Below are 27,906 nucleotides of genomic sequence, written 5' to 3' on the forward strand. Positions count from 1 at the left end.
TGAGCAGTGCCCTAACACACGGTTCTCAGCCCTGAGCACAAAGCAGACCTCCTGGAGGTCTGGGAAATGCAGGTTACTGGGCTCCACCCCCCAGAGCTTCTGCTTCAGCAGGTCTGAGGTGGGGGCCAAGAACGTTCATTTCTAAGCCGGGTGTCCAACATGCGCAATGCAGCAAGACCCCATCTCTAAAGAAAAAAAAAAAAAGGATGTATTATTTCTAATAAGTTCCCAGGTAATGCTGCTTGTCCAGGGAGCACCTTTGGGAATCATAGCACCAAGAGTCGCACCATTATCCATGAAGGGAGGCCAAGGCTCAAGGAGATTAACCCATCCAGAACCATCTATCCAGAAAACAACAGTCTGGATCAAAATCTGTGAATCCCATACCCTTCCTGCTTCATCTTGTGCCTCCCTTTTGCTTGGGAGCAAGGCTGGATGCAGGAACAAGTGATGCAGACGCAGGAGCCTTTAGGAAGGTGTGTCCAGGGAACAGCTGTCCCAAGCCGAGGCCAGCCTGCCCCACCTAATGCTAAGCTCCCATGCACCGCCTGGGCCATGCCAGGCCTGCCTCTGGCCTCTGTCCAAACACCACCACCCTTGCCTCGTGGGGGGCCCCTGGAACTTCCAACAGGGAGAGATCAGCATGGGCTATGGAGTCATTTTCAAAACAAAGGAGGAGAGGGGAGAAGAAAGTTTCCAGCAGCATTTGCTCAGCAATTTTTCATAATTAATTAAGGCCCTCGTTAGCCTGTCAGATCCTGATCGTTTCCTGGCAATATTAGCACTCCTCCTGGGGTATTCAAGGGCCCCTGCTTTAGCAATAGTGTCTTTTTCATAATTATATTACCTTCATTTTGTTCGAACGGGCGATCTGTATTAGTTTATTACACTGGGTCCCTAATTACATGGTGCTTATATTTTTACACCTAAGTAATATGAAACAATAATCATTCTCAAAGAGGATCGTTAGGATGATGTATTATCATTTAAATGCTCATAAAAATTAGAGTTGCCTCTTGTGGGGCAACGGGATCTAATTACCTTCCAGCCAGCCTGTGCCTCCTTTCTCCCACTCGGAGCAAAGCAGACTCCGTCTTGCGCTTTGTCCCTGGCCCTCGGATGCCAGCAGGAAGTGCCACCAGAGTTCCCCCGAGCTGAGGTGGATCGTGGGGCGTGGGGTTTCGGAGGCCTGTCATCTCAGGAGGGGCAGGCTGCACCGCGCCCAGGGTGAACCTCAGCTTAAACTCAAAGGTGGCTCTCAGAGGGAGAGTGTGACTGGTGGGAGAAGCACCTAAGCTGGTCTCAGAGTGTTTTCCCACCACCCCAGGCCTTTTGGTATGTTCGAGTACAAGGGCACCAGCGAAAGTTTAATGGTCCCAGAGGTCCCAAGGTCCAGGTGGAAGCTCCTCTCCTGCACCAGGGTTAGCTAAAGTCCTTTTCCCTTCTTTGCCTTCCCTTCAGCTCGGAACAAGGACACAGGAGTCCCTAGAACCAGGCCTTGGCCCAGACCCCCCCGGTTAGACGACACAGAGGGGCTGGCAGCCATCAGATGAGGTGATGCATTGCAGACACCTCCAGGGCTGGCTTGGTGGCCTTCCAGGTCTGTCACGTTCATCACAGCAGGATTTGCCTGGGCTGAGGCCCACTGGGGAATTCCCAGGGGCTCGTGCCCAGAGTTCATCACCTTCTTCCCCAGGATTTAACCACAACCAGGAATGTGCTACCCGGGGAGCAAGGAACCAAGTCTGTAAAGATTTCTGTCTGCCCCAATCTCCAGGAAAGGAAACTCGGTTCACTTCCCGGCCTCCCTGCCCCAACAATCAGGACCCTCGAGTCAGGAGGTCCCCCCACTTGTCTAACTGGACGCTCCTCTGGTTGGACCGTGGGACCCAGCCTGGGACACAACTGCTGTGCTGTCACTCACATCCACGACTGACTGGACCCTTGGTTCTCCCCCTACCCCCTACAGTGCCCAGCCAGCCCCCTGAGAACGTCCGGGCCCTGTCCATCACTTCTGACGTGGCTGTCATCTCCTGGTCGGAGCCCCCGCGCAGCACCCTCAATGGCGTCCTCAAAGGCTATCGGGTCATCTTCTGGTCCCTCTACGTTGATGGGGGTGAGTCTGCTGGGACTGATGGCTGGGACTCAGGGGAGAGGCGCAGGGTTAGTGGGGTCTGCTTCCAGGCATAGTTAGAGCTGAGCATCCTCCCACGGCATGGCAAGAGGAAGTGCAGCCCCCTCTTCTCCACACGGGGAGACCACAAGGGGCGATAATGGCTATAGGGGCCAGGGGATAGTGAGGAAGGGGCTCGGGATTCACTTGAACACCTCCGTGTTCAACTGGGGTCAGAGCCAGGAGCAAGGTGGGGGGGGTGGTACACAGGGTGCCATCTCTGGTGAGGGGTGGGAAGGAAACACCCAGCTACTCCTGGACAACAGTGTGTGTTTGGGGAAGTGTTGGGGGCATGATAGGGGCAGATTGGCTTTGTTAGTTTCACGTGTTGATATTAGGTCTTTATGGCTATGTGAGTCAGGGACCGGTGGGGAATAGTCGGTACACTCAAATGGGGCGATCAAAGAGTTTAATGAAGGGACTGAGGAGGGAGGTGGGCATCTGGGACCAGCATTAGCAGGAAGCCATCAGCACCTAAGGCCAAGGGGGAAAGGGAGGAAGCAGGGCTACCAGAACCCAGGGACAGCCTCCCTCAGCCAAACCCAGCTGGAGCCAGGCACCCAGCAAGGCGTGTTTTCTGTGCAGACAAGCCGTCCGGGATCCAGAGAAGGGCAGAGAGGTGTGCACAGTGGAGCGGGGGTGGGGGCGGGGGGTATGAATGGCAAATGGAGAGAAACCAGTAAGATGGCCCAAACTTTTGAATGTCTTCCTCACCCTGGAACGTGCAAACAGGTTTGAGTAGCTTCCCGCAGGCACACCAAGCTCCTTCCCACTGGTGTACACAGACCTTCACGTGACCTGGAGGCTTGTAGCTCACACAGGTCAGAGGACAGGCATCCCAAACTATGGGAATGCTCCACTGAAGGCCTTAGTCATCTCAATAGACCACAAAGGACTCAAATGAGTTTGTCCCCCACCCAGCTCCTGCACTTTCTGCCTCCCAGCCCCCTGGGCCCTCTCTTCTTCCCTAGAGGACCTTGGAATCCAGCTCACAGTCATTTGTGCAGCGCTACTACGGTCCCCTCTCCCATCCAGATTCTGCTCTGCCCAGACACACTGCCAGTAGGAAGTGTCTTTCCCCCACCACCACTTCCACTCACTCCCACAAAAAGCAGAGGGCTCTAGCTCAGGTTGAACTCTCTGAAGGTCTCCCCAATTCTTTTGCTGTGCAGTGTCAGGCCACGCTGCTCACAATGTGACCTCACTACATTCATATTTGTGTGGAACCAAGTAAAGGGTGGTTCCCTGTTTTCCAGAACTCGCTTCCTCTTTTCCAAGCCTGTGAGCTTCTCCAGCTTAGCCCCTAAGGAATGTATTGGCCTCAGTAATCCCCAAAGACAAGCTGGACTCTTGACCACGCTGCCCTCTTCCTGCCCTTTCTCTGGCTCCAGTCCTGGACAGGCCAGCCTGGTTTCTGACTCCAGGAGAGGAAGACCCTGCTGCTCTGGCCTCTGAGGGTCCTCCTGCACTGACCTGGAGTCTTCTCACACTGGGCACAGCCTTCTCGCCCTCTGGATCCCGGCAGCTGCTGCTTTCCCTGGCCGGGCCCTCTGCCTTGGCCTTTTGCCTGCCCTGGACCATCCGCGAGGTGCTAGTAGGGGGGTCTCCAGGAACTCATGTCTACGAGGCTGGTCCTCAGCCCATTGCTGTACCTGTCTTTCTGAAAGCCCAGCAGTCCTAGTGGGAGGCTCCAGAGTCTGTCCCTTTTCCTCCTCTTACAACTCTGGCCCCCATGGGACCTTCTCCCTAAGCTCCTCTTTAGAGTCTATGAGAAGGTCCTTGCAAGGCCAGGACGTTGGGTCCTCCCTGAGCCTCAGGAGTGTCCCAGCCCTTCCTGGCTGAGGCTATCGGCTCCACCAGACTCACCCAGGCTTTCTGTGCAGGGAATGGGTGGGTGTCTCCAATGGTGGGGAGAAGGCAGACGAGTCACTCAACCCCTTACCCCAACTGGGAGTCCAGGACACTGGCCCAGGAGTGGTCAGAGGCAGGGGAGGCACCCTCAGCCTGTCACACGTCATCCCCAGGTTGATAACTGCCCAGGGAGGTCTGGCGGCCCAAGGCAGGCTGGCCAGCAGGAAGAATGGCTGCTGAGCTGTGCCTCCTGCATGGGACCTCCTCCATCCAGGTCCGAGCCACTCCAGGCTCTCCCATGGGAAGGGAGTTGGGTAGCAGGAGGGAGAAAGGTTGCCTGGAGAGATGGAGAGAGAGAGGTGTTTTAAAGAGCATGCCAAGGTGAAGTTGGTGCAAGGTCAACTGAGGCCGGGCCCAGGCCAGCATCTGTGGCTCGCCCTCACTGGCCCCTTAGAGAGACGTGGCCTGGGGGCGGTGGCCCGCATCTGCTCCTGGGTACCTTGAGGTGAAAGACCGTCTAGTCCTCGACACCATAGAGTCAAGGGCTGAGCCTGTGCAGTAGGTGTGGGCAGAGCCCAGGCAGCAGGGGTAGCAGCAGGGGCCACAGCCTGACGGAGCTGGGCCCTCAGAGTTTGTTGGTCTCTGGCAGAGTGGGGCGAGATGCAGAACATCACCACCACGCGGGAGCGGGTGGAGCTGCGGGGCATGGAGAAGTTCACCAACTACAGCGTCCAGGTGCTGGCCTACACCCAGGCTGGGGACGGCGTGCGCAGCAGCGTGCTCTACATCCAGACCAAGGAGGACGGTGAGTCCAGGCCTCTCCTTGGGACAGGCTGGCCCTGCCACCCACTGCTAACCCCAGCCCCACCCCAGGAGGCAGGGTGAGAGCAGTGTACTGTCCTTTCTCCTGGCCTTCAAAGCGTTGGAGAGTAGCCTTGAGGATTCTTGAGGGAAATGCTCTAGGATTCATGCATGAGCAGATAAGCAACTGTGAACCTCCCTGCACCCCCACCCCGCGCACCCCCCATATACACACCTGCTCTCTGCAGCATTGAGTCAGAGGCTGGAAAACCCCTCTCCTCCCACACCATGGGCATTCTTTCTGTGGCATCTGCTCCCCTGCAAGATTCAGCCTGCTTCCCTCTGGATATAGATGTTGGGGCTAGAGGAAGCAGAAGCATCGCTCAGTACATCACAGATTAGGGACTTCGTGGTCACCCCACAGAGGCCACAGCATGGTCCCGGCCCTGGACTGTCAAGGCAGGGATGGAGGTGTGCCTCCATTTGGAGCTGGGTGATCTCAAAGCCCTTCCTCATGGGGCAGAACTGGAGGAAAGCCAGAGACAGGGGGCCAAACTCAAGGACAGAGTGACACGGTTAGGGCAGGGGAAAAGGAAAGGCTGGGATGAAGTCAGCCCAGGAGGGAACAGGCCAGGAGAAGGACCAGGCTTCTACCCAGGCCCAGAGCTGCACTACCCCAGGGGCCGCCATTCCTATGGAATGCCATGTCCAGGAGGCACGGTGCATGAACGGCACACAGCTCTGGGCTTCTGCCTCCAGCCCCACCACTTTCTTCCCCTCTCAGTCCCAGCTCCATCATTTAGTTGTTTCATAGGTGAGAGCTCTGGGCCGGGTGCCCCATTACTAGAAGAGGTGTGACAAGTGACTGGCACACAGCAGGCACAGAAGCGGGAGACATCCTTGGCATGATGGCTTCCTCTCCACTCACCCTTAGTTTTTTCAAGGGATACGGAGACCCAGAGTCTAGACCCTACCCAAACAATTTTGCTGAAGGCACTGGAAGGGTTTGACGTGTTGAAAAGGAGCGACTCGGCTGGGAGTGGTGGGGTAGAAGCTGCCATTGTCGCCCAGTGCCCGGGGACTGGACCATCTCCCAGCTCAGCTTAATCTCCCAGCTCTCCCTCCCTCTCCACCTCCAGCAGGCCCCCTCTCCCCTTAAGCTCTGAGCAATTCAATATTTACCAACCTGCCTGCCCTACTTTTCCTGTCATTAATCCTCCCATCAAGGCCTCCTGGGACAGCTCTGGGCAGAGCCACCTGCTCCAGTGTGGAGACTAAGCTGAGATGGCATCTAAAGCTTGGTCCTAACTGAGGCCTCAGGGCCACACTCAGGCACCTTTTGGCCTCCAGAAATGAGCCCCTGGGGCCCCCAGCCTTCTTCTTGCCTCCTATTCTGATGCAAGGCCTGAGCTATAAGCACCTCCACCTGTTTAACTGATCAAGGCAAGGCCCTGTGAGGAACCCAGAGGTCTAGGAGCATCACCCTTCCCTGCAAGGAGCCTTCAGCCCTCCGTCCCAGAGCCACACATGGTTATACACAGCAGGAGCCCGGGCCCAAAGAAGCACTGCCCCTCACCTTCAGGAGGTGGCGCCGCCGCATGGAAAAGGCACTGGTAAATACAGTGAAAGTGCATGCCCCCAGCCTGGCATTCATGGGGAAGTCACTTAGCCTTCCTGAACCCCAGTTTCCTCATGATAATATGGGGAGAGTGGTACCTCATCGAGTACTAGCACCACATCTAAAATGTCAAGTACTAGCAAATAGCAGTTGCTTTATGGCTACCAAGGTGCTGGCAATGAAATGATTGCTTCAGGCCGGATGCAGTGGCTCACATCTGTAATCCCAGCACTTTGGGATGCCGAGGTGGGTGGATCACTTGAGGTCAGGAGTGCGAGACCAGCCTGGACAACATGGGGAAACCCCGTCTTTAATAAAAATACAAAAATTAGCCGGGTGTGGTGGTGGGCACCTGTAATCCCAGCTACTCAGGAGGCTGAAACACGAGAATCGCTTGAACCTGGGAGGCAGAACTTACAGTGAACCAACATCATACCACTACACTCCAGCCTGGGTGACAGAGCAAGACACCATCTCAAAAAGGAAAAAAAAAAAAGAAAGGACTGCTTCAGGTAGGGGCATCAGGGCCTCCAAGGGGAAGCCCAGGCCACAGAGAACCCAGTGTCAGATGAAGTCTCATCCAGAACCACAGTCATAACATGACTTAACCCTGCCCAAGAGCCCTGTGAGGGAGGCATTATTTCCATGTTACGGGGGAGAAAACTGAGGCCTCCAGAGTGAAAGCTACTTTCCAAATGCCGCTCAACTAACAGGGGACAAATCCAGGCTTTCTTGTCTCCATATACTTTATCCTTTCCATCAAACTACTTGCGTCTGTTAGGAAGATTTTTGTTGTGAAAGTCAGCAAAAACAGATTTCAGCAATAAGCACATTTATTATCACACACAGCAAGAAGTCCTGAGTAGGACAGCTCCAGGGTTGGTTAAGTCAGTGGTTCCCAGCCTTCTGCTCTGCCATCCTCTGAATATCAGCTGCCCCTGCTATGATTTCAAGATGGCTGCAGCCCTAGGCATCACACCAGACAAGACAGAGTTCAGAGTGAGAAGAGGGAGTCTCTTCCTGTGGGCATGCCTCTCTTGGGAGTCAAAGTAACTTTCCCAGAAACCCCCTCAACGGACTTATCCTCATTTTCCATTGGTCAGAGTGGGGCCATATGCCTCTTGTTAAGACAGTCACCAAACGGGAAATGGAATTATCATGGCCGATTTACCCCAAGCACGACATACCCTCTAGTGTAGGCAGTAGAGACAGCTGTCTCTGAAGTGTGGAGGAACACAGGTACCTAAGCAAAAGTTAGGTTCTAATTGCAAGGACTAGGAGGGAATGGCAGAGGGTAGCAGCCCACTCTGCCTGTCCTCCACAGCCACCCCAGCTCCACCAGGATCTCCCATTCATAGGTGGAGGTTATTACAGTTACTACTCAGTTGGCATGGAAAGCAGACAGATCTGTGGTCCAATTCCAGCCCTGGTGTGGGAGCTTTTGCAAATATCCTCATCTGAAGACACTGTGATCCCACCCTCAGGATTCTGCATTTTTCTAAAGGAAAAACAATACCAGGAAATTTAGAAAAAAGAAAAATAAATTTAAAAGAACAAAATGCAAACATAAATTCAGGTTTATTTACTGAGTCCAGATCTCAGTCTAAGCGTGGTTTCAGGCTGGCTTGGCTGGACCCAATTCATGAGCTCCAGTGCTCACTCCTCAACCTCCCCCTGTGAATACCAAACCTAGCAATATGACCTCCACATGCAAAGTTGACTTGGATTTTAGACCACTTTAAAGACCTTTAACTGAGGAAGAGGCATGACTAGACCCATGTTTTAGGAAGGTAATTCTTGTTGATGGCAGGCAAAGAGTGGGTAATGAGGACTAGTGTCAGAGAGACCGGTTAGAACCTGTCGAGGCAGAGATGAGGAAGTTATGTACTAGGGCAGCAGCACTGAGGATGAACGGCAGTGACAAGTTTAGAGAAACATATCAGAGGAGTTCTACCTCCAGCAAGGGTGGATTGGGTAACTTAAACTCACTCTTCTTGCTGAGAACAGCTAGGAAACATGGACAAACTACTTTTTAGAACACCTGTTGAAGGCATCATAAAGCTAGCAGGAGAGTGAAGAATCATTAGGCTGGGATCCAGGGAAAAATAGAGGCCCCGGAGGTGAGCCTGACATTTGGAACAGCTCCTTCCCTAAGGGACATTTGCTGAATCTGGAGGAGGGGCCGAGAAGCTGAACAGCACTAGAAAGACATGAGCTGGAGGTCAGGGCCTGCCAGAATGTGGGGGTCTGTCTGGTGAATCCCCCTCACTTTCAGTTGAGACCATGAAGGACGGCACTCTAAGGGTAAAAGTGGACCAAAAGCAGACAGTTCACCTTCAAATCACCCCAATACTGGAAATTGAATTTAAGTTACCCCAGATTACTCGTGCCCAGATTGCAGGTGCCTATCAAAAGCAAATGTGAATCCTCTCTTTAGGAAGATAACATCAGCAGATGCCACAAATTATTTCTACAAACTATTTTGCAAATGCTGTGTCTGGCATACAATAAAAAATAATGGGACAACATGAAGAAAAGCCAGCAGGAAAAAAAGACAGATAAGAGCAACAGAACCGCAAAGGTTTCAGACTTGGGTTTTATCAAACATGGACTGTAAGATAATTATGCTTGATCAGATTGAAAACTTCAGAGAATTGGAAACTATCAAATGGAAAATCTAGGGGAAAAAAACCCTAATACTTGAAATTCAGAACTCAGTTGATGGGTTTAATAACATGTTAAACACAGTTGAAGATATAACTTGTGAACTGGAATACAGGCAGAAGAAAATATCCAGATATAGCACAGAAAGACAAACAGATGAAAAATTAAAAGAGCAGGTAAGAAACATTAAACTTCAGTGTGTATACAGATTACTTGGGGATGATGTTAAAATTCAGATCCTGATTTGGCAGATCTCAGGTGGAACCTCAGATTTTGCATTTCTAACGTGCTCTCAGGTGATGCTGGTAATGATCCACAGACCACATTCCAAGTATCAAGGACATAGAGGATGCAATGAGAAGAAATCCCAAAGAATAAGAGACAGAGAATGGAGCGGAAGATAAAATGTCTGAAAATGTTTCAAAACTAATGAAAGATATCAAGACACAAATTCAAGAAGCTCTACAAACTCTATTGTCACACATTAAAGAAATCCGCACTTTGGGAGGCTGAGGTGGGTGGATCATGAGGTTAGGAGTTCAAGACCAGCCTGGCCAACATGGTGAAACCCCATCTCTACTAAAAACACAAAAAATTAGCTGGGTGTGGTGGCAGGTGCCTGTAATCCCAGCTACTTGGGAGGCTGAGGCAGAGAATTGCTTGAACCCAGGAGGTGGAGGTTGCAGTGAGCCAAGATGGCACCACTGCACTCTAGCCTAGGTGACAGAGCGAGACTCTACCTCAAAAAAAAAAAAAAAAAAAGAAAGAAAGAAAGAAAGAAAGAAATCCAAACCTAAGCATATCATATTAAAGCTGATAAAGAAAAGAGAGAGAGAGAGATCTTAAAAGCAACCAGAGGGGTGGAGCCAAGATGGCCGAATAGGAACAGCTCCGGTCTACAGCTCCCAGCATGAGCGACGCAGAAGACAGGTGATTTCTGCATTTCCATCTGAGGTACCGGGTTCATCTCACTACGGAGTGCCAGACAGTGGGCACAGGACAGTGGGTGCAGCGCACCGTGCGCCCCCCGAAGCAGGGCGAGGCATTGCCTCACTCGGGAAGCGCAAGGGGTCAGGGAGTTCCCTTTCCTAGTCAAAGACAGATGGCACCTGGAAAATCAGGTCACTCCCACCCTAATACTGCGCTTTTCCAACTGGCTTAAAAAGTGGCACAGCTGGCTCAGAGGGTCCTGTGCCCACAGAGTCTCCCTCATTGCTAGCACAGCAGTCTGAGATCAAACTGCAAGGTGGCAGTGAGGCTGGGGGAGGGGCGCCCACCATTGCCCAGGCTTGCTTAGGTAAACAAAGCAGCCAGGAAGCTAGAACTGGGTGGAGCCCACTACAGCTCAAGGAGGCCTGCCTGCCTCTGTAGGCTCCACCTCTGGGGGCAGGGCACAGACAAACAAAAAGACAGCAGTAACCTCTGCAGACTTAAATGTCCCTGTGTGACAGCTTTGAAGAGAGTAGTGGTCCTCCCAGCATGCCCCTGGAGATCTGAGAATGGGCAGACTGCCTCAAGTGGGTCCCTGACCCCCAAGAAGCCTAACTGGGAGGCAGCCCCCAGTAGGGGCAGACTGACACCCCACACGGCCGGGTACTCCTCTGAGACAAAACCTCCAGAGGAACGATCAGGCAGCAGCATTCGCGATTCACGGAAATCTGCTGTTCTGCAGCCTCCACTGCTGATACCCAGGCAAACAAGGTCTGGAGTGGACCTCTAGCAAACTCCAACAGACCTGCAGCTGAGGGTCCTGTCTGGTAGAAGGAAAACTAACAAACAGAAAGGACATCCACACCAAAAACCCATCTGTACACCACCATCATCAAAGACCAAAAGTAGATAAAACTACAAAGATGGGGAAAAAACAGAGCAGAAAAACTGGAAACTCTAAAAAGCAGAGCACCTCTCCTCCTCCAAAGGAATGCAGTTCCTCACCAGCAACGGAACAAAGCTGGATGGAGAATGACTTTGAAGAGTTGAGAGAAGAAGGCTTCAGACGATCCAACTACTCCGAGCTACAGGAGGAAATTCAAACCAATGGCAAAGAAGTTAAAAACTTTGAAAAAAAATTAGACTAATGTATAACTAGAATAACCAATGCAGAGAAGAGCTTAAAGGAGCTGATGGAGCTGAAAGCCAAGGCGCGAGAACTACGTGAAGAATGCAGAAGCCTCAGGAGCCAATGAGATCAACTGGAAGAAAGGGTATCAGTGATGGAAGATGAAATGAATGAAATGAAGTGAGAAGGGAAGTTTAGAGAAAAAAGAATAAAAAGAAACGAACAAAGCCTCCAAGAAATATGGGACTACGTGAAAAGACCAAATCTATGTCTGATTGGTGTACCTGAAAGTGACGGGGAGAATGGAACCAAGCTGCAAAACACTCTGAAGGATATTATCCAGGAGAACTTCCCCAATCTAGCAAGGCAGGCCAACATTCAGATTCAGGAAATACAGAGAGCACCACAAAGATACTCCTCGAGAAGAGCAACTCCAAGACACATAATTGTCAGATTCACCAAAGTTGAAATGAAGGAAAAAATGTTAAGGGCAGCCAGAGAGAAAGGTCGGGTTACCCACAAAGGGAAGCCCATCAGACTAACAGCTGATCTCTAGGCAGAAACTCTACAAGCCAGAAGAGAGTGGGGGCTGATATTCGACATTCTTAAAGAAAAGAATTTTCAACCCAGAATTTCATATCCAGCCAAACTAAGCTTCATAAGTGAAGGAGAAATAAAATACTTTACAGACAAGCAAATGCTGAGAGATTTTGTCACCACCAGGGCTGCCCTAAAAGAGCTCCTGAAGAAAGAACTAAACATGGAAAGGAACAACCGGTACCAGCCACTGCAAAAACATGCCAAATTGTAAAGACCTTCAAGGCTAGGAAGAAACTGCATCAACTAACAAGCAAAATAACCAGCTAACATCAGAATGACAGGATCAAATTCACACATAACAATATTAACTTTAAATGTAAATGGACTAAATGCTCCAATTAAAACACACAGACTGGCAAATTGGATAAAGAGTCAAGACCCATCAGTGTGCTGTATTCAGGAAACCCATCTCACGTGCAGAGACACACATAGGCTCAAAATAAAGGGATGGAGGAAGATCTACCAAGCAAATGGAAAACAAAAAAAGGCAGGGGTTGCAATCCTAGTCTCTGATGAAACAGACTTTAAACCAACAAAGATTAAAAGAGACAAAGAAGGCCATTACATAATGGTAAAGGGATCAATTCAACAAGAAGAGCTAACTATCCTAAATATATATTCACCCAATACAGGAGCATCCAGATTCATAAAGCAAGTCCTGAGTGACCTACAAAGAGACTTAGACTCCCACACAATAATAATGGGAGCCTTTAACACTCCACTGTCAACATTAGACAGATCAACGAGACAGAAAGTTAACAAGGATACACAGGAATTGAACTCAGCTCTGCACCAAGTGGACCTAATAGGCATCTACAGAACTCTCCACCCCAAATCAACAGAATATACATTTTTTTCAGCACCACACCACAACTGTTCCAAAATTGACCACATAGTTGGAAGTAAAGCTCTCCTCAGCAAATATAAAAGAACAGAAATTATAACAAACTGTCTCTCAGACCACAGTGCAATCAAACTAGAACTCAGGATTAAGAAACTCACTCAGAACTGCTCAACTACATGGAAACCAAACAACCTGCTCCTGAATGACTACTGGGTACATAATGAAATGAAGGCAGAAATAAAGATGTTCTTTGAAACCAACGAGAACAAAGACACAACATACCAGAATCTCTGGGACACATTCAAAGCAGTGTGTAGAGGGAAATTTATAGCACTAAATGCCCACAAGAGAAAGCAAGAAAGATCCAAAATTGATACCCTAACATCACAATTAAAAGAACTAGAAAAGCAAGAGCAAACACATTCAAAAGCTAGCAGAAGGCAAGAAATAACTAAAATCAGAGCAGAACTGAAGGAAATAGAGACACAAAAAACCCTTCAAAAAATTAATGAATCCAGGAGCTGGTTTTTTGAAAAGATCAACAAAACTGATAGACTGCTAGCAAGACTAATAAAGAAGAAAAGAGAGAAGAATCAAATAGATGCAACAAAAAATGATAAAGGGGATATCACCACCGATCCCACAGAAATACAATCTACCATCAGAGAATACTACAAACACCTCTACGCAAATAAACTAGAAAATCTAGAAGAAATGGATAAATTCCTCGACAAATACACCCTCCCAAGACTAAACCAGGAAGAAGTTGAATCTCTGAATAGACCAATAACAGGCTCTGAAATTGTGGCAATAATCAATAGCTTACCAACCAAAAAGAGTCCAGGACCTGATGGATTCACAGCTGAATTCTACCAGAGGTACAAGGAGGAACTGGTACCATTCCTTCTGAGACTATTCCAATCAATAGAAAAAGAGGGAATCCTCCCTAACTCATTTTATGAGGCCAGCATCATCCTGATACCAAAGACGGGCAGAGACACAACCAAAAAAGAGAATTTTAGACCAATATCCTTGATGAACATTGATGCAAAATTCCTCAATAAAATACTGGCAAACCGAATCCAGCAGCACATCAAACAGCTTCTCCACCATGATCAAGTGGTCTTCATCCCTGGGATGCAAGGCTGGTTCAACATATGCAAATCAATAAATGTAATCCAGCATATAAACAGAACCAAAGACAAAAACCACAGGATTATCTAAATAGATGCAGAAAAGGCCTTTGACAAAATTCAACAACGCTTCATGCTAAAAACTCTCAATAAATTAGGTATTGATGGGACGTATCTCAAAATAATAAGAGCTATCTATGACAAACCCACAGCCAATATCATACTGAATGGGCAAAAACTGGAAGCATTCCCTTTGAAAATGGGCACAAGACAGGGATGCCCTCTCTTACCACTCCTATTCAACATAGTGTTGGAAGTTCTGGCCAGGGCAATTAGGCAGGAGAAGGAAATAAAGGGTATTCAATTAGCAAAAGAGGAGGTAAAATTGTCCCTGTTTGCAGATGACACGATTGTATATCTAGAAAACCCCATTGTCTCAGCCCAAAATCACCTTAAGCTGATAAGCAACTTCAGCAAAGTCTCAGGATACAAAATCAATGTACAAAAATCACAAGCATTCTTATACACCAATAACAGACAAACAGAGAGCCAAATCATGAGTGAACTCCCATTCACAATTGCTTCAAAGAGAATAAAATACCTAAGAATCCAACTTACAAGGGACGTGAAGGACCTCTTCAAGGAGAACTACAAACCACTGCTCAATGAAATAAAAGAGGATACAAACAAATGGAAGAACATTCCATTCTCATGGGTTGGAAGAATCAATATCGTGAAAATGGCCATACTGCCCAAAGTAATTTATAGATTCAATGCCATCCCCATCAAGCTACCAATGAGTTTCTTCACAGAATTGGAAAAAACTACTTTAAAGTTCATATGGAACCAAAAAAGAGCCCACATCGCCAAGTCAATCCTAAGCCAAAAAAACAAAGCTGGAGGCATCACACTACCTGACTTCAAACTGTACTGCAAGGCTACAGTAACCAAAACAGCATGGTACTGGTACCAAAACAGAGATATAGATCAATGGAACAGAACAGAGCCCTCAGAAATAATGCTGCATATCTACAACTATCTGATCTTTGACAAACCTGACAAAAACAAGAAATGGGGAAAGGATTCCCTATTTAATAAATGGTGCTGGGAAAACTGGCTAGCCATATGTAGAAAGCTGAAACTGGATCCCTTCCTTATACCTTATACAAAATTCATTCAAAATGGATTAAAGACTTACATGTTAGACCTAAAACCATAAAAACCCTAGAAGAAAACCTAGGCATTACCATTCAGGACATAGGCATGGGCAAGGACTTCATGTCTAAAACACCAAAAGCAATGGCAACAAAAGCCAAAATTGACAAATGGGATCTAATTAAACTCAAGAGCCTCTGCACAGCAAAAGAAACTACCATCAGAGTGAACAGGCAACCTACAGAGTGGGAGAAAATTTTCCCAACCTACTCATCTGACAAAGGGCTAATATCCAGAATCTACAATGAACTCAAACAAATTTACAAGAAAAAAACAACCCCATCAAAAAGTGGGCAAAGGACATGAACAGACACTTCTCAAAAGAAGACATTTATGCAGCCAAAAAACACATGAAAAAATGCTCATCATCACTGGCCATCAGAGAAATGCAAATCAAAACCACAATGAGATACCATCTCACACCAGTTAGAATGGCCATCATTAAAAAGTCAGGAAACAACAGGTGCTGGAGAGGATGTGGAGAAATAGGAATACTTTTACACTGTTGGTGGGACTGGAAACTAGTTCAACCATTGTGGAAGTCAGTGTGGCGATTCCTCAGGGATCTAGAACTAGAAATACCATTTGACCCAGCCATCCCATTACTGGGTATATACCCAAAGGACTCTAAATCATGCTGCTATAAAGACACATGCACACGTATGTTTATTGCAGCACTATTCACAATAGCAAAGACCTGGAACCAACCCAAATGTCCAACAACGATAGACTGGATTAAGAAAATGTGGCACATATACACCATGGAATACTATGCAGCCATAAAAAATGGTGAGTTCATTCCTTTGTAGGGACATGGATGAAACTGGAAATCATCATTCTCAATAAACTATCTCAAGGACAAAAAACCAAACACCTCATGTTCTCACTCATAGGTGGGAACTGAACAATGAGAACACATGGACACAGGGAGGGGAACATCACACACCAGGGACTGTTGTGGGGTTGGGGGGAGGGAGGAGGGATAGCATTAGGAGATATACCTAATGCTAAATGACGAGTTAATTGGTGCAGCACACCAACATGGCACATGGATACATATGTAACAAACCTGCACATTGTGCACATGTACCCTCAAACTTAATGTATAATAATAATTTAAAAAAAAAAAAAAGCAACCAGAGGAGAAAAGATGGATTACCTCCAAAGAAGGAGCAATAAGATTGTGGCTAACTTGTCAGAGACAATGGAAACCAGAAAAAAGGACAATGATATATTTCTATATATATAAAGTATGTAAGGGAAACAGTTAACCTATGATATTATATCTAACAAAACTATTCTTCATGATTAAGATTAAATAAAGACTTTTCAGACAAATAAAAACTGAGAGAATGTATCACCAACATACCTGCCCTAGAGAAATATCAGAGGATATTCTTTAACTAGAAGGAAAATGATTGTAGGAGGAAGCTCAGTGATGCAGCAAGTGAAGGCAGGGCAATTAAATGGTGAATCTATGGGTAAATCTAAATTAATATTGGCTGCATAAAACAGTAATGATGATGATGACATATATACAGAATTAAAATAAACAACAATGGGGTTGGACATGGTGGCTCAAGCCTGTAGTCCCAGCACTTTGGGAGGCTGAGGCCGGTGGGTCACTTGAGGTCAAGAGTTTGAGACCAGCCTGGCCAACATGGTGAAACCCCGTCTCTACTAAAAATACAAAAATTAACCTGGCATCATGGTGGGCGCCCATAGTCCCAGTTACTTAGGAGGCTGAGGCAGGAGAATTGCTGGAACCCAGGAGGCAGAGGTTGCAGTGAGTGAGCCGAGACCACACCACTGCACTTCAGCCTGAGCAACAGAGAGTCTGTCTCATAAAAAATAAAAATAAAGTGAAATAAAATACACAACAATGGCAAGGTTGGGACAGGGTAAATGGAAGCTCTAAGGTCATTGCTTTGTCTGAGAAGAAAAGTGCCCATTGATATTAGACTTTGGTAAACTAAAGATTCATGTTGTAATCTATTGTGGAACCACTAAAAGTAGTGAAAGACTGTGTAATAGTCAAGCTAATAGAGGGAGGAAAATAGAATATTTTTTATTTGACTTAATTAAAGAAGCCACAAAAGGAAAGAAAAAGAAAAATGGGGATAGGATAGATGAGACAAATAGAAAGTATTTAATAAGATGGTATATTTGAACCCAAATATAACCATAATTGCATTAAAGATAAATTAACTAAATCCTCCAAAGATAAAGACTGTCAGAATGGCAGGTGAGTAACAATACCCAAATATGTACTGTTTACAGGAGATGTCTAAAACATAAGGGTATAGAAAGGTTCAACATGAATGGAAAAAATAAGACATATCATTCAAACTGTCTAACAGAAAACTGGAATATTAGTGTCAGACATACTATAACGCAAAAAGAATCAGTAGAGATAAAGAGGAACACTTTGTTCTGATAAAAGACTCAAATTACTAGGCAAATAAAACAATTCTAAATTAGAATGTGCTCAATAATATCACCTCAAAATATATAAAAACAGAAACTGATGAATTATAAGGAGAAAGAGACAAATTCACAACCACAGTGAAAGATTTTGACACACCTCTTTCAATAACTGATAGGAAAAACATATGCAATGATAGAGATTTGAACACTCCAATTAGTGCACTTACCCCAGTAGCCATCCATGGACTCCTTTACCCCACAGCTGCAGAGACATCCAGCAGAAGTGACCCACAGGGCTGTGTAGCAGGGAAGACAGGTGGCGTCAAGGACAATTCCCAGGTTCTGGACTCAGGCCTCCAGAAGGATGATGATGCTGTATCTAGTTATTTTATTTAGCCCCAAATGATTGACTAGGAAAGAAAACATTGAGATAGGTGCCATCAGCTGAGAGTTGAGACAGAATGCAAAAATAATAATCATTACAATTTATTGAGTGTCTTATGCAATAGGCACTGTGCTAGGTGCTTTATTTTATTTTATTATTTTTTTTTTGAGACGGAGTCTTGCTCTGTTGCCCGGGCTGGAGTGCAATGGCGTGATCTCAGCTCACTGCAACCTCCGCCTCCTGGGTTCAAGTGATCCTCCTGCCTCAGCCTCCCTAGTAGCTGGGATAACAAGCACACGCCACCATGCCTGGCTAATTTTTGTATTTTTTATAGAGACAGGGTTTCACCAGGCTGGTCTCAAACTCCTGACCTCAGGGGATCCACCTGCCTTGGCCTCCCAAAGTGCTGGGATTACAGGCATGAGCCACCACACCCGCCCAGTACTTTAATTGGCACTAATTCTCACTACAATCTTTTAATACAGTTCTTATCTCCGTTGTATAGATAGGGAAACGGAGGCTCAGAGAGGTAAAATAAATGGAATGGGATGCTATCACTCTCCTCAAAAGATCATAAAATTTTCTAGAAAGGAAACAAGTACACAACCATACAATGGAGAGATGAGAATACGGAGTGTGAGCTGAGAACAGGAAGCTTCCAGTCTCCCAGGCAGAGTCCTGGGGTCCCAGCTAGGAGAGACAGGCCCAGAGAGGAGGGCAAGGGGACATCAGAATCCATAAGAGTTGGAATCCACTTAGGATGGATTTCCTAGTCACTTCTAAGGTAGACTTCCTTCTAGAAAGGGCCCAGCCAGCACTCCAAAGGCAATGTCCTGGGCTCATGCCAGAAAACAGGTTGTGGTTCCAGCTTCCAGAAATTCACAGGCCAAAAAGGAAAGTGACAGGTGCTGGGTATTTTCCCCCTAAATACATGCTTACAGTTAGTAAGGGGGTGAGGGTCAGGGGTTAAGGTCAGAGGGATCAAGATGAATTCCTCATAGGTTCTGTTTCTCTTTTGCCTGTCCTAAGTCCTTGGTTCTGACCAAACAGTTCTGAAGCTGGCCCTCCAAGGGCCTCCATTTCAGAGACTTTGTTACAATTCCAAAATGATCATTTTCTCCTCCCACCTGTTTACCATGCTGGACGGACCCTCCCCCTCTAAACCACAGCTCAAGGATGCCACCTCCAAGAAGCTCTCCCAGATTGATCTGCCTCCCTCTCCCAACTGTCATTTTCCCCAAAGGCTGTGCTCCTGCTTTCTCTCAACTGACCAGGCCTTCTCCCTGCTCAGTTCCAGGTCCCCCTGCTGGCATCAAAGCTGTCCCTTCATCAGCTAGCAGTGTGGTTGTGTCTTGGCTCCCCCCTACCAAGCCCAACGGAGTGATCCGCAAGTACACCATCTTCTGTTCCAGCCCCGGGTCTGGCCAGCCGGTAAGTGAGTCCAGGGCCAGATGATGAAGGGGATGGAAGAAAAGAAAAGGGACCTTGTAGATCAGCCAGCTTCCAGGCCAAACCCTGAGGCTGCCTGTATCTGAGTTTCTGCCTGGATTCATAGATAAGAACGGGGACTGGCCACCCAGAGTGGCCGAAGCCTTACTCAGTGTCCATCTTGGGTCAGTCCTCTGTTCCAGAGGCCACAAGAGTATCATAAGCACTGGGGGCTCCTTTGAGTCAGGTGGGTCATGCTCAACCAGGCAGGGTGGAAGGGAGGTCAGCCTCAGCTCTCCTGCTCTGGCTCACAGAGGAAGCTCCCAGCAGGTCCCCAGGCTGGTCTGTGCCCTCTGGGAATGAATCGTCTTTCAACGTGGTTGGTCTGGGCTTGGAAGTGCTGTTGGAGCTGTGCTCTGCATGAGCGCCTCCACATGGAGCAAGCTGAGGGAGGAGGAAAGACGGGGGAAAGCTGAGAGAAGGCACAGGCATCTCTGGACCAGGGCCTGGGCTCAGGCGAGAGGAGAGGATTGAGAGGCTGCAATATCTGCCCTAACCCTGGGAGCAGAGGGGGCAGCCCCCAGGCAAGACACAGGGCAAGGGGCTAGCCCCACCCTTCCACTGATGCTCAGAGGGGCCCCACAGAGAGGGAAGGGAGGATGGGGATGGGTGCAGTGCGATATGCACCTATATCCCATCATATGCATTTTTCCCTCTGCCTCTTTCATCGTCTCCAGCCAGTCAACCACAAAGTCCTGCTGAGTGACTACTACAGAGCATGCCTGTTCTAGGTACGGGAGCAGGAGAAGATACCTGCCCTCAAGGGGCTTCCAGTCTAGTGGAGGTGGGTGGCAGAGGGGAGCACACTAGAGGGGCAGGAATACTGTCAGGAAGATGTGCCCAGGGCTGGAAGGAAGGAGCAGAAGCAGGAACAGGAGGCCTGCTCCTCCCTCCATCAACAACTGGGCATCAGCCTGAGATCTGCAGATAAGCTTCTGGCTGCCAGGAAAGCTACCCTGAAATTGCTCAGTAATTGCGCCATCATCTCCTCCTATACTCTCCGCTTTCCTGTGGTCTTTCTGAATTACCCTCTGAATGGTAGGTGGCCCAGCTCCCTGCCAGTGAGGCCAGAGTTCTATTACCAGAGGGGAAGCCCACTGACTGCCGCCCCCCCTCTCCATCCTCACGGCCACTACCTCACATGCAGCAAAGTGCACACACGTCATCACTGTACACCTCCGTGAATTTTCACAACCCACCCAAGCAGCAGCGCGCAGAGCACGGAACAGGACATTACGACACCCTGAATCCCCGTGCCCCCTTCCAGCCCCCGCCTGCCCCTCCTCCCGGGTAACCATCATCCTGACCTCAATAGCATAGATTAGTGCCGCTTCTTTTTGTACTTTGTATAAATGGAGTCATACCATTTGTCCAGCTTCTTTTAACCAACATTATTTTGAATTCCTGAATTTCATTCGCATTGTTGTGTGGTTATAGCTCATTCATTCTTCTGTATAGTTTTTGTGTGCATACGTTACAATTATTAATCCATTGGGCCAGCCATTAGGATCCACTGATGGAAGGCTTTGGGGCAGTTTTCAGTTTGGAACTCTTCAAATGGTGCTGCTGTGAACATTCCTGTACATGTCTCTGGGTGCTCACGGGCATGGGTCTCTGTCGGGTATACGCCTAGGAGAGGAAGCACTAGGTCACAGGGTTTGCAGGTGTTCACTGAGAACGGCCTGCCAGTGTTGGGTGCTCATGCCAATCACAGCCCCACTCACAGGGGATAAGAGTTCCAGTGACTCCGCATCGGCACAGACACTTGGTGTTTTTCGGGCAATGCTTTCAGCCATGTGTTCTGCTCTGTTTTCCTGTCTCCCCACGACTCTACCCCCCCCCATACACACACATACACACACACATTCTAGGCTGTCAGGACACTAAGCTGTTCACAGTTCTGGACAACACTGTGCCCCTTCACAACCCCACACCTTTGCCCCATGGATTCCTCCCGTGGCATGTTCCTCACTCCCGTCAGACACTGCATGCATTTGAAGGCAGTCACTGTTCAATATCCGTCTCCCACCCTGGTCTCTGAGGCCCCCACGAGGACAGGGGCAGCATCTTTTCATCTTTGGGTCCCCAGAGGCTGAGCACTGTGCCTGGAACGTCCTGGTCATGGAATACACGTTCGAAGAACGAATCGGTAGCAGCCTGGCAATTCTATAGCCTCAGATATTGGGCAAGCTTCCGTTCCTTAATTGGTGGGAGAGGGTAGTCATTCTCTAGCCTGGACTTTTGCAGTCATTTCCTCCTCTGATAATGAAGTCTTTCCAAGGGGTTGGTGTCCGGGAGCCACTCCTCCTCGTTAACTCAGGCTTCAGGCTCCTCTCCTGGGCTCCAGAACAGAGCTCCTGGTCCCCGTCCCCTCCTCCTGCTGCTGGAGACATTGGGACCGTCCCTCCACCTTCTTCATGTCTTGCGCTTTCCCATCAGACAGTATCACACAAGTCCTGCTGATGTGATGAGAACTTCAGTTCAGCCCTGTAGGGGGACTGGGGTCAAAGGCTGGGGGGAAACTGAACTTAGTGAGGGACCCGGGGACCTAACCACTGTGTGTGACATGATCACTTTGCACAAATATATTCCAAATTCCAAACAATTTCAACACAAACTCATCTGTGAAAGACAGCTCTGGGAGAGGGTGCTGGGGTGAGGGCACACGCGTGTATCAGTGACAGTGCAAAACCGTGGCATGAGCCTGGAATTATAGGCAGATACCTGAGACTGTGTGTGCTCACACATGCTGGCGGGGGCAGATGAACCAGTACCTGTGGCATCCTCAGAAAAGACTGTGTATGGCCTTGGCTCTAAGGGAGTTACCCCTGGAGACGGCCACAGCCGCATTGAATCCTGGTAGACATTTTACTAATAATATAATACATTTTTCACTGATTATAAAAATAATGCAATTTTATTATAGAAAATCTATAAAACGTATAAAAGAATAGACAGGAAAGTAAAAATTACTTGTACGTCCTACAGGTAAACACTGGTGATGTTTTGGTATATAGTCTTCCAGTCTTTGATCTGTACATATAGTACAGGTTTTGAAGTGTTTCATTAAACCAAATTAAAATAATATTATACATAACGTAATGCAATCTGCCTTTTTCATGGAATACCTGTTGGTGCTTTCCTACACCATCGGGTATTCTTCTAAAACATTTTTTTCGTGTGTATGTGACGGAGGCCTGCTCTGTCACCCAGGCTGGAGGGCAGTGGCACCATCTCGGCTCACTGTAATCTCCACCTCCCGGGTTCAAGTGATTCTCCTGCCTCAGCCTCCCAAGCAGCTGAGATTACAGGCACACACCACCACGCCTGGCTAATATTTGTATTTTTGTAGAGGCAGAGTTTCACCATGTTGGCCAGGCTGGTCTCGAACTCCTGACCTCAGTGATCCGCCCTCCTCGGCCTCCCAAAGTGCTGGGATTATAGGCATGAGCCACCACCGCACCTGACCTAAAACATGATCTTGAATGGCTGTTTATACAGAATCTATTTAACCAGTCTCCCATTATTCTATATTTAATGTGTCTTTCAAATTTTCACCATTATAAATTAGGCCTCAATGAGCATCCTTCACAGAAGTCTTTATGCACATATTTTAATATTTTCTTAGGGTAAATTTCTATAGGAATTATGGGTCACAAAGAGTAAATATTCTTGAAGTTCTGCATACAGACTTACAAATTGCCCTTTGGGGCATTTGCACCCATGTATGTTTCTACCAGCAGGGTGAGTGGCCAGCAGCATTGTCCTTTGCACCTATGCTGATCCCACATTTGTTTTCTGTTTTGTTCCACTTTATTTTTGTTAGACGGATTTTTTATAAATGTGCCTTATTTTGAAGTACCTTTCTTTGGTTACTAGTTAGGTTTTATATGTTTATTGGCTATATTTTTCTTCTTTGGGTAATTGTCAATTTACATCCTTTGTCCAGGTTTCTATTTGGGTTTCTCATGTTTTTCTTATTGATTTATAAGTGTTCTTTACATATTAAGAATAATAGCCATTTCCTGTCATATAAGTTGCAAGTATCTGTCAATTCATTGCTTGTCTATTGATTCTGGTTTTTTGTTTTTGTTTTTGTTTTGAGATAGAGTTTCACTCTTATTGCCCAGGCTAGAATGCAATGACACAATCTCAGCTCACTGCAGCCTCCACCTCCCAGGTTCAAGCAATTCTCCTGCCTCAGCCTCCCAAGTAACTGGAATTATAGGCATGTGCCACCATGCCTGGCTAGTTTTGTACTTTTAGTAGAGAGGAGATTTCACCATGTTAATCAGGCTGGTCTCAAACTCCTGATCTCAGGTGATCCACCTGCCTCGGCCTCCCACAGTGCTGGGATTACAGGTGTGAGCCAGTATGCCCAGCCTTTGATTCTGTTTTTGATATACCATAGTTTTTCTTTTTATAGAAGCTGAATTTATCAATCATTTCCATTTATGATTTTGCCTTGATTGTTATGATTAGAAAAATGGATAAATATTTACCTATAGTTTCTTCTTTCATAGCTTGCCTTTTTTCAAAACCCTTTGATCCACTGGAACTTTATCTGGGGATATGGCTGTGTGCTTTTGAACATGATTTCAGGAGACTCACGGGGTATCCAGGTTAAAAGGAAAGCACCAAGTATCTGGGGTGGATGCTACAAGGAGAAGCCAAACTTCCTTGCCCTGTCTGTGTAGGCACAAATATACACTCAGGTATACACTGATGCACACAAGCACATATACTCAGCTGTTCTCCACACATGCACATGTACATAGAAACACATACGTTCCTGTACCGTCACCAAAAATGAGCCCGGAGAACATGTCCTAGCTTACAAAGGACGTGCACACCCCTGCCTCCTTGTGCCTGAGTCACACACAGGTTGGGCAGAGTTGTATTGCTTCCCTAGCTTGCAAGAGAGAAAACTGAGTGTCCAGAAACCATGGGCAACCTTACGGGCTGTACGCTCAGGAGGAAGGGCGGGCGGGTGTTGAAGCCACTACGCTACCCCACACTTCAAGCACATATCAACGACAGATACGCACACCAGTCCCAGAGTGCTGTGGCCTGAAAGGGCTTCCCAACCACCAGGGCTCAAGGATGGCTCTGCACCTGCCCCCCCCGGACCTCCTGGATTCAAGGCCAGACCCCCATGAGGGAGGCAGCAGGAGTATGCCATGGAGCTCTGTGTGTGTGTGTGTGTGTTGCAGAGATGCCTGTGCCTTTTCCCCTAACATTTCCCTACAGATGGCCTGGGGCCAAAAAGGATATCTCCTCCTGTTATAAGTTATTGGGCCTCTCAGCCCCCCTATGGGGCATGAAGAATGTCCCTCTGTGCCCATACATGCCCAGAGGTCTGTTCCTCGGCACGTGTGTGCATGCGTCTACATGTGTGTGTGCCTGTGAGCGTGTGTGTGCAAGATCCCGGGACTGCAGAGATAACTAATTATTAGCTCCCTCTGGCCTCGGGCCCCCATCTGTTCTGGGGCTGCTCTCCCTCCCTGGACTTCCACTCTGATTTCAAAGGGACCCTGGTGCTGTCCTCCTCTCCCTTCCCCGCGGCTGACCAAAAAATAAAATAAAATGAAAGTCAGTCCCATCCCACCCGTGCCAGGGAAGAGGCTGACAGGAGGTCTGCAAACTAGCGCTTATCAAAAGCTCCTTCTCAAATTCATTTCAATATCTGAGCCTCTGGTTTCCAAGGCAACATAATCTTTTCATCAAAGCAACTGGTAAAACCACTGGGATCCGATATTGTTTTGTTGGCAACTTGTCAAAACTGTCATTTTGTTAAAAAAAATTTTATAGATTTGTATAACCTACAAATATATATGGTGATCTATACCACTAATAATCATTAATAAAGTGCTACCCAGTAAAGCTTTCATAGTTCCTTCTCCCACCCCCTCCTCCCTGGACGGGCGGGCATGCTGCCTGCAAAATGCAGGAGTGGTAATTAGACGGCAGGGCTAGGAGGTGACTGGGAGCCAGGGCAGGCTGCAGGAGCCTGTCTCCAACCCTCATCAGAGAGAGGCAGTCATTTGCCTTCTTCCTGAAGACTCTTTCCTCAGGGCTTTCCTGGGACCCCCTGTCCCCCATTCTCCCTTCTCCTGGCTACCCCGTCCCTCACCTAAAGCACTCACATCCCCTGGCCTGAGCCACAGTTGCCAGAGCGTGGATCAGTTAAAGAGGTAAACTGAGGCTGACCCAGCAACACCACGAGGCAGGCCCATCAGCTCCCAGGGGCCAAGCCCAGGGCACACTCTGTCCGCTGCATCCCTAAAACTTGGAAAGGGCAAATAGGACAGAATCCTGCCTCCCACCCAACCCTACCATCCTCTCCTCTGAGCCCCGGGCACTGAGGAAGATTTGGAGGCTGCAGGGCCCCAGTTCTGCTTCTTAGAGCCTCTTTGCCTCTGCCCCGCAGGCTCCCAGCGAGTATGAGACGAGTCCAGAGCAGCTCTTCTACCGGATCGCCCACCTAAACCGCGGTCAGCAGTATCTGCTGTGGGTGGCCGCCGTCACCTCTGCTGGCCGGGGCAACAGCAGCGAGAAGGTGACCATCGAGCCTGCTGGCAAGGGTGAGAAACCTGAGGCTGGGGCAGAGGGGCAAACACTTCCAAAAGCTCCCTTCCAGAATCCTGGTTCTCCCCAGACAGGGGCTCTGCCTGCTCCGCTTTATCTGCCATCCGGCTATGAGGAACTGGCCACTAGCCTGCCTCCTGCACACAACAAGACTGGGCCTCTGCTGCCCCCTGACTCCAGCAAAGCCTCACAACAGGCTGCCTCCAGCTTGCCTGGGGCTGGTGGACAGGGTGCACTCAGTTCCCGACTCCAAACCCTACTCCCAGCTTGAAAAAAGGGGAGTCGCCTCTACCCCCAATTCAAAGCCAGGCCTTTGTCCCAGTGCTCAGCTCCTCCAGAGGTGGCTACAGCCGGGTGTGCTGCTTCCACAGAGCAGCTGAGGCTCAAAGGAGAGCCCCCGCGCTGAACTGAACACTAGGCAGGGATGATGGCAGGTTCCTGCGATCCGCAGACCTTTACAGGGCGCGTGCTGTGAACGAGGCTCTGGGCTAGAATCAGACCCTCTTAGGGAGTACCCCACTGAATCTCTGACCAGGACATGAGTGTGCCATGGGGGTTGCACCCCCACTTTTCAGAGGAATGACCCTTCCAAGGCCTCATCCCCAGGGCAAGCTGCAGCAGCCGCGCAGGTAGAGCTGGAAGGCTGAGTGTCTGCCCGTCCCTGGGGCGTAGGAACTGGCCACAACTAGCCCAGGACTGCAGGTCCTCTGCTTGCTGCTGGGCCTCCCTGGGCCCCTCCTCACTCCCCCACTCTCTTATCCACCGCAGCCCAGATGAGAGGAGGTGGTGCTTGCGCAGCCTGGCCACCCTACCGGTGCGACTCAAGCTTCTCTTGGCCCAGACACAAGAGCCCCAGCCCTACTCTGCCGCGGGCTCAGAGCCAGCCAGCATCTGATCGAGGGCCTACAGCGGGCCAGGGGCTTCCACCCGCCCTGCCAGCAGGGCTCGTTGACCCATTCCACAGCTGAGCAACCTGAGGCAAGAGTGGCATGGGCTGCGAAGACAGCCAGGAAGGAGTGAGCTAGCTCTCCCAGCTCCAAGTCAGGGCTCTTTCCACACAGCCTCAGCGCCTCCTACCACCCCCTTACCCCTACCGCCAACCTCTTCTTCAGGAAGGGAAGGGACCTAGAGCCTACCACCCTTCCAGAACAGCTGGCACTGGCCCAGAGGCAGGAGTGTGAGGGCTGGGCATTTTTGCAGAAGGCTGGCCTCTTCTTCTGGGGGCATTAAATAAACACGGTCCTAGAGAGCTATGGACTTCCTAGAACACATTCACACAGCGTCACCTCCCAGTTGCCCTGTAAGGTGAGAAAGACAACCACTGCTGCCCCCTTCCCCCATACACACACTCACACACACGCCCACACACACTGCACGCTCACATATGCACTCAAACACATGCATATGCACACGCACACACTTATCCACATAGACCCGCACACTCACACTCGTGCACATACACATACTAATGTGCATACACGTGTGTACACACTACACACTAATACATGCACACATACGCACACGCATATACACATGCATACACACTATACACACTAATACATGCACACACATATGCACACACATATGCACACGTGCACACACTACACACTAATACAGGCACACATGCACACACACACACCCTATACACACTAATACATGCACACATGCACACGCATACACACACGCACACACTATACACACTAATACATGCACACACGTGCACACACATACACACTATACACACTGCATACACGCATATGCACACGCATATACACACGCATACACACATGCATACACGTGCACACTCACATATGCACATACACACTAACACATGCACACTCGCATGTGTATGAACACATGCATATGCACACACATATATACTAACACACACATCCACACACATGCAGATGCACACACACACCCACACATACACACACATATGCACACACACCGAGACACACAGAGATTCAGGGAGCCAACCCCAGCCTGTGGCAAAACCAGGTCTGGAATCTGATCTCTGGAGAAACTCGGAGAACCTCCACAAAGCCTCCAGGCTTCTC

At 48.6% G+C, this 27,906-nt stretch overlaps 1 protein-coding gene across 1 annotated transcript in view; it reads left to right on the forward strand.

Annotated features, from left to right (window-relative positions):
* The window catches only part of DSCAML1 (DS cell adhesion molecule like 1), a 390,710-nt gene that overhangs the window by 348,592 nt on the left and 14,212 nt on the right, over positions 1 to 27,906 (forward strand). Inside the window, exons 18-21 of the mRNA XM_030829652.1 lie at positions 1,970 to 2,116; positions 4,674 to 4,829; positions 19,062 to 19,201; positions 25,689 to 25,842. Of these exons, the coding sequence (XP_030685512.1) occupies positions 1,970 to 2,116; positions 4,674 to 4,829; positions 19,062 to 19,201; positions 25,689 to 25,842 (597 nt within the window). The remainder of the gene's footprint in view (positions 1 to 1,969; positions 2,117 to 4,673; positions 4,830 to 19,061; positions 19,202 to 25,688; positions 25,843 to 27,906) is intronic.

The sequence above is a fragment of the Nomascus leucogenys genome, chromosome 15, assembly GCF_006542625.1.
Source record: "Nomascus leucogenys isolate Asia chromosome 15, Asia_NLE_v1, whole genome shotgun sequence".
NCBI classification, from domain to species: Eukaryota; Metazoa; Chordata; class Mammalia; order Primates; family Hylobatidae; genus Nomascus; species Nomascus leucogenys.